Here is a 10,493-nt window from a genome sequence, read left to right on the forward strand (position 1 = left end):
GGCAACGCGGGACGCTCCCGGGCGGGCACCGGGCCGACCATGGCGGGGCGGCCTCGCTGCGAACTGTGCGGGAGCCGCCCGGCCCCGCGGCTCTGCCCGCGCTGCCGCCTCGTCCGCTACTGGTGAGGGGACAGGGACGGGGCAGGAGGCAGCGATGGGACGCGGGAGGGAGGCAGGGAGAAGGGCCGGGAGGGAGGGTACGGGCCTGGGAGCAGCCCCGGGACGGGGCTCGGGACACGCAGGGAAGGCTCAGGATGAGACACGGGAGGCAGGAACGGGCACAGGACACTGGGAGAGAGCCTGGGAGAAGGCTCAGGGCACCCAGGAGGCAGGATGAGGAGGCAGGGATTGGCCTCAGGATGGGGCCCAGGGCACCAGGATGAGGCCCAGGGGGAAGGACAGGACAGGGAAAGAGGCCAGGACTAGTCCCAGGATGAGGTGCTGGAGGTGGGGACAAAGCCCAGGAGGCAGGAACACACCTGGGACAAAGCAAGAGTCAGGGACCAGCCCAAGGACAAGGCTCAGGTCACACAGAAAAGGCCCAGGAGAAGGCTCAGGACATGAGGGGAAAGCCCGGGATGAAACACAGGAAGCAGGAACAGATCCAGGAGAAGGCCCAGGACACAGGGAGAAAGCCCAGGAGGCAGGATCAGGCCCAGACAGGGCAGGAGGCAGGGACTGGCCTCGGAGTGGGGCCCAGGACACTGGGAGAAGGGCCAGGATGAGGCCCAGGGGGTAGGACAGGACAGGGCAAGAGGCCAGGACTAGTCCCAGGATGAGGCACAGGACATGGGGAGAAAGGCCAGGATAAGGCTCAGGACACAGGGAGAAGGCCCAGGAAGCAGGAACAGGCCTGGGACATGGCAGGAGTCAGGGACCAGCCCCAGGATGGGGCTCAGGGCACACAGAGAAAGCCCAGGATGAGACACAAGAGGCAGAAACACACCCAGAAGAACGCTCAGGACGTGAGGAGAAAGCCTGGGATAAGGCTCAGGACACTGGGAGAAGGCCCAGGATGAAACACAGGAGGCAGGATCAGGCCTGGGACAGGGCACAGGACAGGGATAGTCCCACAGCAAGGCTCAGGACAGAGCCAGGATGAGGGGCTGGAGGCAGGAACAGGCCCAGGACAAGGACTGAGAGCCAGGGACAAAGCCTGAGATGTGTCTAGGACACAGGCAAAAGGCAGGAATTGTCCCTGGGATGAGGCTCAGGACACAGGGACAGCCCCAGGACAAGGCCTGGGACACAGGGATGGAGCCAGGATGGCAGGGATGAGATCTGGGACAGAGCTCAGGAGGCAGGGACCAGACTGGTATGGAACCAGGGAGCCTGGAGAGGGTCCTGGATGGAGCTGAGCAGGGAGGCAGCAGGAGCTGGAGTGGTCCTGCTCACCTGGAACGTTCCTGCTCACTCCCAGCATCGGACAGGGAGCAAATCCAGGAACTCTGGGGTGTCCCAAACATCCCCCCCATGGCCCTTGAAGCAATCCCACAGGAACTGAGCATTCCCTGCTCCCACAGTGACCTGGGTTGGGTTGGTTGAGGGGGTTTTGTGTCCATAGGGGCACAAATCCAGGGATTTGACTGTACCAGGAGTTTGGGGAGTGATTTAAATAAGGATTTTAACACCCAGCACCAGGTGGGCTTGGCAGGACAGAGCTGTGCCTCCATCTGGGAATATCATGTACCCTGTGAGCAGCCCAAGGGCTGGGGTGGGGGGGATTCCTGTGGGGAAAATCCAGAAGGCCCAGCAGGGGATAATCTTCCCTCACACCATCTCCAAGATGGATAAAACTCTGGCTGTGCCCCCTTTGGCAGCGATGCCTCTCACCAGGGGGCCGACTGGAAGAGCATCCACGAGAAGATCTGCCCCCTGCTCATCCCACCCCAGCCCTGCTTCCACTCAGAAAGAGACAGAAAACACGGCAAGGAGCAGCTGCTGAGGAGGCAGGTGGGTGCAGCAGAGCAAACACCACTTCAAAGTGCTCCAAGGGAGGTTAATTCCAGCTTCTCTCCCTCCACAAACTGGGCTCCACAGGCTCACCTGGGGTTTTCAGCCACACGGGAGCTTCCAAAGCAGCCTGGGCTGTCACTGCCCATTCCTATAAAACTGAGAAGAATCTGCTGCCTAAAGCAGAGCAGGACTTTTGCCTTCACCCCTTTAGAATTCCTCTCTCTGGATGCTCCCAAGAAAGGCAGCAGGCACCTCCTTGGGTGATTTGGTGCCTGATTGCAACTTGGGGGTTGTTTTTTCAAACAAAGCCTCAGCAATGAGGGATGTGGAAGCACCCTCTGCGTGATTCTGGAGCCTCCAGCCTTTTCCACAGCCCTCACTGCAAGTCCTGATCTTCCTGAGGCAGCACAATCCTGGCTCTCCTCCCTGGCCAGGTGGTCCATTTTCCTGGTTAGTCCAGAATCCTGCTTCTTCCAGGCTGTCTGAAAGGAGGGAATCCCCTTTCCTAGAGCAGGGGGGCAAAGAAATCAAGTCCCCTCCCTTTGTTTACCTGCCCAGCTTGGCCCTGGAATGCTCTTTCCCACTAAGTGCAGTCTTTTATCTCCCGTGGAGCCCCGGGGTAGGTGCAGATGTGCAGCTCCTGCCCAGCCCTGGTGGTTTGCAGCTCTTTCTCCCTCTGTTTATGGGGTGGCAGGAGCTGCTGCCCCACCGTGTTGCTAAATCACCCCACCCAGGTGCATCTGCTCCTGAAAACCCTCCCCCTGGAAATAAATTCTTCCTCTGTAGTTGCAGAACTCCTAGTCCTGGAGTAAAGGGGCAGCAGACTGAGCTGGGAACAATCCAGCCATTGAGAAGAACATCAGGGATTTGCCACCAGTTATTATTATTGTGTTATCATTATTATAGATGTTTCTGGCCCAGGTGTGGGGCTTTGGTGAGCAGCTCATTGCTGTTGTGTTTCTTGGGAGAATCCAGAAAGAGGAATTCTAAATTCAGTTCCAAAGGTTGGGGGGGGGGAAGAGAATCTGTGAAGGCAAAAGTGCTGCCTGGGGAGAGCTCGTGACAGGCTTTGGGCAGCAGATTCCTCTGGGTTTTACAGGAACTGGGCAGTGACAGCCCAGGCTGGTTTGGAAACTCCTGTCTGGCTGAAAACCCCACGTGAGCCCGTGGAGCAAAGTCCACAGAAGGTGTGTCGGGCCAGCGTGGCCCAGAAAATGCCAAACCTCCTCAGTTCCAGGTTCTGCTGAAGTTGATCCTTTATAAGGTCTGCAGGGAAGGTTAAAATCGGTGTCACAGGGGGTGTGGCAGGATTTTTTCCACCCAGAACTGCTTGAAGCTGTTCCAAGGAACTCCCCCTCTGTTGAACCCTGTGGTTACATCAACTCAAATCATTCCCTACACATCCCAAGGGCCACGTCAGTGCCAGCTGGAGGAAGTGCTCCTTGATTAACTGGAAGGTAATCAGCTGGGTTAATTAGGGACAGGGAAAGCCAGCAGGAAGGGCTGGAGGAGGAGAGGGAGTTGCTCTAGGTTGGGGTTCACCTGTCTCAGCCTGGGAAGGCAGGGACTGCAGACAGAGTCTCCTTCGAAGGAGAGACTTTAATGGGCCATTTAACAACCCTTAACAATGTCTGTTCTTTGACCTTTGTCTCCAGCCTGGTTAAATAAAATAGGTTCTGGGAACGGGACGTGCTGGGACACTTTGCCTTTCTTCTTTGCTGCAACACTTTGCCTTCCTTCTTTCTGAAGAAAGGAGGGAGACACTGGAAATCCCTTGGTGACCTGGTGGCAGTCCCAGAGAGAGGGAGAAGTGAGAAGAGAAGAGGAAGAGAATGAGAAAGTGCCTTTGTGCCCAGCAGGGTTTGAGGCAGCCAGGCTGGGCCTGGCCTGGCTGAGAGGATCTGGGAAAGGGGGGAGGTTATTTAGTGCCCTGTCTCACTGGCTGCATCACATTGCTCTTCCAGAGCTGACAAAATGCTTTAAAATGTTCTTCCTTGTGAGGGTGGGGAGGCCCTGGCACAGGGTGCCCAGAGAAGCTGTGGCTGCCCCTGAATCCCTGGAAGTGTCCAAGGCCAGATTGGACGGGGCTTGGAGTTACCTGGGCTGGTGGAAGGTGTTCCTGTTCATGGCAGGGAGTGGAATGAGATGAGTTTAAGGTCTCTCCCAACACAAACCTGTCTGGGATTCCATGAAAAAAGGCCTTTGGAGCTGAGGGGGAAAGCTCTGCAGTCTCATGATAACCAGAGGGAAAACCCGGTGCCCAGAGCCTGCCCGTGGGTTTGGTGGTTTTTGAATATTTCTGCTGCACTTCTCCCCCTCCTGCACAGTGTTTGTTTAGAAAACACAGAGCTCTAGCCCCAGCCAGGACACAGGGAAGCCTGGGCACATCCCAGTGCCCAGTGGCTCCAGGAGCAGGGAGCCAGGAGTGAGGAGTTTCATTCCCGTTCCTCGTCCGGGTTCCAGAGCTTTGTTGATAGAAATCTGCTGCTGTCAACGTTGCCTTGGGAGTGCCTGCAGCCAGCACCTCCAAACTGACAGAATTCCAAGTTTCTGTTTGGAAAAGAGCCTCACCTGCCTGTGTGATGTTGTGATGTCAGCTCCCCACAGCCCCTGGGCATGGGAAAAGATCCCAGAGGATCCAGCTCGGCAGAGCTCCAGCCACGGCAGCTGCAGGTTCGGCCTGAGCCGATGGGACCTGCCCTCCTCCCTAAATCCTCTTTTCTCCAGGCACACCATGAGTTTGGGAGTGGATAATGGATGTGGCACTGAACCCTGAGCACATTCCCAACCCCCTGCTCCCACCTGGAGCAGAGCTGGGGTCCTTGGCCTCCCCAAGCCCCCCCAAAAATTGTGTGGGGGCAGTTCAGAGAAACCTCTAATTGCAGCTCACATGAAAAGAGCCCAAAATGAGCAGGGCTGGGGGAAAGGGGGAAAACCAGGCCAAGGACAAAGGGAATGATCCCCCCAGGGCTGTTCAGGTCAAAGGGAATGATCCAATGATCCCCCCAGGGCTGTTCAGGTCAAAGGGAATGATCCAGTGATCCCCCAGGGCTGTTCAGGGCCAAAGGGAATGGTTCCCCCCAGGCTTGGAACTGTGGTAGAAAATATTCAGGGCTCCAGGGCTCCTCTTGCCTCCTGCCCTTCCTCCACCTCCTGGAAGCTGTGCCAGAGTCCAACCCCCAGCTCTGCAGATGTTTCAGATAGTTCACTCTTGGGAAGCAGAGATGATCCCCTCGACAAGGAGTAAAAAAAGGAATGATCCCGATCTCCAGCCCCTCCCAGATGCCAATCTGGGCTGTGCCCACGTACCAGGGCCCTGCTGGTTGCACCAGCCTGGCACAGACAGAAAAAGCAGCCTGAGAAATACCAGCTTTTCCTGCTGCTGCCCCGAGCATGTTCTGGCTTTCCCCTGGGCACCATGTGCTCCCTGGATACAGTTTGGGTTTCATAGAATCCCAGACTGATTTGGATTGGGAGGGACCTTAAAGACCATCATTCCAAACCCCTGCCATGGGCAGGGACACCTTCCACTAGCCCAGATTGCTCCAACCTGGCCTTGGACACTTCCAGGGATGGGGCAGCCACAGCTTCTCTGGAAAACCTTCCTTTTCCCTCTCCGTATCCTGGTAGCTCAGGGATGGCTGCTATGTTTTCCAGCTCTTGGCAGGGGACTCTTGCTCTGGGCTGTGTTCTTTGAAGCTCTCATTTATCCAAACCAGTGTCTCTTTACCTCAGCCAAGATCTCCAGGAAACACTCCTGGGCTGTCCTGGAGCTTCCCTGTCCCTGAGCTGCTCCTTCACCTCTGGCATGACCCTCTCTGCCTCACTCTGAGCACTTGGAGCTCAGCAAAATGCCAAAGCCTGGTCTCCAGGAGCCCTGGGAATGGTTTCTCTGCCCAACTTAGCCCCAGCTGGAGGCAGAAGGTAATAAAGAGGTGAAGTAGTATTTTCTGTGATGCCCAGGGAGTCAGGGCCTCACTGACTTACCAGGGCTCTCCAGCAGCTTCCCTGCCATCCCACTGCTTCCCAGCAGCTTCCCTCTCATCCCACTGCTTCCCAGCAGCTTCCCTGCCATCCCACTGCTTCCCAGCAGCCTTCCTGCCTCTCACTGCTTCCTAGCAGCTTTTCTGCAGCTCCACTGCTTCCCAGGGAGCTTCCCTGCCACTGCACTGCTTCCCATCAGCTTTCCTGCCATTCCACTGCTTTCCAGACAGCTTTCCTGCCACCCCACTCCTTCCCATCAGCTTTCCTGACACCTCATTGTTTCCCAGCAGCTTCCCTGCAGTCCCACTGCTTTCCAGGAAGCTTTCCTGCAGCTCCACTGCTTCCCAGGCAGCTTTCCTGCCATCTCAGTGCTTCCCAGGCAGCTTTCCTGCCATCTCAGTGCTTCCCAGGCAGCTTTCCTGATATCCCACTGCTTCACAGCAGCTTCCCTCCCATCCCACTGCTTCCCAGGCAGCTTCCTTGCAACACCACTGGTGGGAAAAGCTGATGGAGAAGTGTTGGGAACTGGCTGGATGGGGCTTGGAGTAACCTGGTCTAGTGGAAGGTGTCCCTGCCCATGGTGGAACGAGATGGGCTTTAGGTCCCTCCCAGTCCAAACCTTTCTGGGGTTCTCCAAGGATCCTGGCTCTTTTTCCCTGTGAGGGCACAGCATCCACTCCTGGCAGGGAGCAGCATTTGGATGGAGATGTTTGTGGAGCTGGGGGTCACAGCAGATGCTGCAAAGGGTGAAAAGGCCAAATGGTGTGGACTGGCAGGAGCAGCAAAAGGCAGGGAGGAGCTAGACATGGATAAGTACAGGATAACTTACAGGTTCTGACAACAAACCCAGACGCTGCTGCCCCACAAACCCTGGTGGTGGATTTTCCGGGTGTAACACATTTGGATTTTGACCCGTTTCCAGCCTCTGCACCCAAAGCACCAGCCCAGAGCTGGCCAGGAGAGGGTGGGATGAAGCTGCACTCTGTGTGAGGAGCTCTCTCCTGGCCCCCCAGCTCCAGCAGCCGGAGCTGTGCCCAGCTGGCACCACCAGAGCTGCTCCGCTGCCTCTGAGTCAGCCGCGTTCCCGGCAGAGCCCGGCGGAGCCCCTCTGTCTGATCTCTGCTCTGGTCTTGTGATGATCATTCTCTGTGCTTCACAGCTTTTATTGCTCAGCCTTACGAGCCCTTGTCAGGAGCAGTAAAGGATTCTACAACCTGGAAGACACCACATGACCTACAGGGATGGCCAAAGCTGTTCCTGCTCGGAGCAGGAATGAAGCCAAGCTCTAATATGCTCTAATATGCTCTAATATGACAGCTTTAATGTCTGCCTATTAATTACAGCCACAAACTGCATTACAATCACTGCTTTGGAGTCTGAAAACTTGATTTTAAAAGAAGGCTGTGCAATTGTAACCATCTGGGCTGGTGGAAAGTGTCCCTGCCCATGGCAGAGGATGGAATGAGATGGGCTTTCAGGTCCCTCCCACCCAAACCAGTCTGGGATTCTGTGATTTTATTCCATGGCAGGGGATGGAATGAGATGGGCTTTAAGGTCCCTCCAACCAAACTAATCTGAGATTCTATGATTTTATTCCATGGCAGGGGGTGGAATGAGATGGGCCTTAAGGTCCCTTCAAGCCAAACCAGTCTGGGATTCCATGATTTTGTTCCACTGCAGGAGATTGAATGAGATGGGCTTTAAGGTCCCTGCAACCCAAACCAGTCTGGGATTTCATGATTTTATTCCATGGCTGGGAGTAGAACAGGATGGGCTTTAAGTTCCCTCCAAGCCAAACCAGTCTGGGCTTCCATGATTTTATTCCATGGCAGGGGATGGAACAAGGTGGATTTTCAGGTAGCTCCAACCCAAACCAGTGACTCTGTGATTTTTCTCTCTCCTCTTCTCTCCCTCTGTCCTGCCCTGTGTTTCCCTGCAGAAGTCCATCGTGGAGGTGGCTCTCAGTGCTGCCCAGAGGTTCCTTTGGGAAGGGAAGGCCCTGGAAGCCCTCCCTGCAGCCCTGCAGGCCCTTCGCTTCAGCGCCCGCGTGTTCGGCTGGAGCTCTGTGCAACTGGTGCCTGTTTATCTCCTGCTGGCCGAGGCCTCCACGGGTGAGCATTGTCTGAGTCCAACCCCTGGCAAGGGCAAGGCCTCCCTGGGGGTCAGGTTTCTGGTTTCCTTTTCCCATTTATCAGGGAAGGGCCGGCTCTGTGCCCTGCTCTGCCTCAAGGACGTTGCGGGGAGATTTGAGAAGTGCCAAACACACACACGCCCTCCTCACACCCCCTTTCTGTGGGGCTGGGGAAGAGAAGCAATGAAAGCAACTGGAATGTTCGCTCCCTCTCCTCCAATTCCCACAAGAGAAGCCGAATGAAAGTCTGCTCTTTGCTTCTGTGACCTCGGATGACCCTCGGAAGCATCACGTTCCCGAGGGTGCTTGGCTGTGCTTTTTATCTCAGGGAAGGTTTTTTCTGAGGCCGTTGCACCCCGGGAACGCCCCGGTCCATTCACAAATCCTGCTCTGCCCGAGCAGAGCTTTTCCTCATTGTGTGCTTTGGAAAACACGGCAAATTAGGGCAGGGGAGCTGCTCTGCTCAGCCCTGGGCAAAGGGCTGAGAGCTCCATGTAAATCACTGCCATTCCAGGAACACACAATGCCCTGCTGGCAGAGCGGGGCTGGCTCAGGGCTCGTTCTAAATGCTGTGGTGAGAGCAGGGGAAAAAAATCCCTGTGAGTAATTCCAGTGTGATAGCGTGCGAGTCATGGAGTGAACCTGTTTGGGAAACGTGTTCCAGAGCTACTCAGGGCAATAAACCCTCTGGAGAGCCTGGGAGAGCTGGGAGGGTTCAGCATGGGGAAGGGAAACTCCAGGGAGACCTTAGAGCCCCTTCCAGTGCCTCCAAGAGAGCTGGAGAGGGACCTGGGGCAAGGGATGGAGGGATAGGACAAGGGGGAATGGTTTTAAGCTGAAAGAGAGTTGATCTAGACTGGGATATTGGGAAGGAATTCTTGGCTGTGAGGGTGGGGAGGCCCTGGCACAGGGTGCCCAGAGAAGCAGTGGCTGCCCCATCCCTGGAAGTGTCCAAGGCCAGGTTGGACAGGGCTTGGAGCAACCTGGGCTAGTGGAAGGTGTCCCTGCCCATGGCAGGGGTGGGACTGAGTGGGATTTAAGGTCCTTCCCAACCTAAACCATCCTGGAATTCTGGAATTTTATTCCATGGCAGGGGGTGGAATGAGATGAGCTTTAAGATCCCTCCAACCCAAACCATCCTGGGATTCTGTGGTTTCTGGTTCCTCTTGTAGCTCTTGACCCTCAGCCTGGGTGTAAATGAGCCTTTGGACACACGGGCAGCTCAGGAGCACACGGGAGAGAAGTGGGGAATCCCCAAACTCCATCTCCACATGGAACTACCCAAAGGGACAGCAGGCAGGATCCTCTGACTTTCCAGATTAAAAAAATGCTCTGTATCCTTCTTAACTCCCTGCTTTTTTCCACATGTCATTCCAGGCACTGGGAATCTCCGACAGGCATCCAAGTACCTCTCTGAGGCCGAGTGGATCGTCCTGCAGACCCCAGACTGCCCTGCTGCTGTCCAGTCCAGGTTACACCGTGGGCTGGGGCTGTTCTGTATTGCCCAAGGAAACCTTGACCAGGCTTTGTATCACCTGGCCACTGATGTGAGTCCCCTGAAATACAGGAACACCTTGGATTTGATTCCTTCCCTCCTTCCGGGTCGATATGGAAACCCCAGCAGGCAAATCTGGGATCCCGAGAGGGTTCACATCCCAAAAACCTGAACTGGATGGATCTAAGACATCGGTGTGTCCATGTAGGAGCCAAAGCTGGGGTTTACCAGTTATCCCTCTTCCTGTGAAGTGATAGAGAATCATGGAATTGCTGAGGTTGGAAAACTCTTCTGAGATCATCAAGTCCAACCATTCCCCCAGCACCGCCAGGGCCACCACTAAACCACGTCCCCAAGTGCCCCATCCACGGGTTTTTTGAACACTTCCAGGGATGGGGACTCCACCACTGCCCTGGACAGCCTGTGCCAGGGCCTGACCACCCTTTCTGTGAAGGAATTTTCCTTAATATCCAATCTGACCCTCCCCTGGCACAACTTGAGGCCGTTTCATCCTGTCCCTTGTTCCCTGGGAGCAGAGCCTGACCCCCCCCAGCTCCCCCCTCCTGTCAGGGAGTTGCAGAGAGTGAGAAGGTCCCCCCTGAGCCTCCTTTTCTCCAGGCTGAGCCCCCCCAACTCCCTCAGCCACTCCTTGTCTCATTCCTTGTCACATTCCTCGTGTCCTTGTCACATTCCTTCTCTCCCTTTAAATTTTTCCATCAGCTTTGCTGAGATGCCCAGACATTCCTGCCTCAAACTCATATTGTCACCTTTTATCCCACAGACAATTTATATTTTGGCTGTTATTTCCCTCAATACTTTCCCAGGTCTTCAGCCAACATTTAATTAATGCCTCATTTAACTCTTTCAGTATCTGGTTCAATCACCCAATTCCAGGGCTGAATTTCCCCAATTCAACCTTTTGAGCCA

At 55.5% G+C, this 10,493-nt stretch overlaps 1 protein-coding gene across 1 annotated transcript in view; it reads left to right on the forward strand.

Annotated features, from left to right (window-relative positions):
• ZMYND12 (zinc finger MYND-type containing 12) overlaps positions 1-10,493 on the forward strand; it is a 17,098-nt gene continuing 6,605 nt past the window's right edge. The window contains exons 1-4 of the mRNA XM_027658165.1: positions 1-122; positions 1,821-1,953; positions 7,880-8,051; positions 9,449-9,618. Coding sequence (XP_027513966.1) covers positions 40-122; positions 1,821-1,953; positions 7,880-8,051; positions 9,449-9,618 — 558 coding nt within the window. The 5' untranslated portion in view covers positions 1-39. The remainder of the gene's footprint in view (positions 123-1,820; positions 1,954-7,879; positions 8,052-9,448; positions 9,619-10,493) is intronic.

This window comes from Corapipo altera, unplaced genomic scaffold, assembly GCF_003945725.1.
Source record: "Corapipo altera isolate COAL_440 unplaced genomic scaffold, ASM394572v1 301, whole genome shotgun sequence".
NCBI lineage: Eukaryota > Metazoa > Chordata > Aves > Passeriformes > Pipridae > Corapipo > Corapipo altera.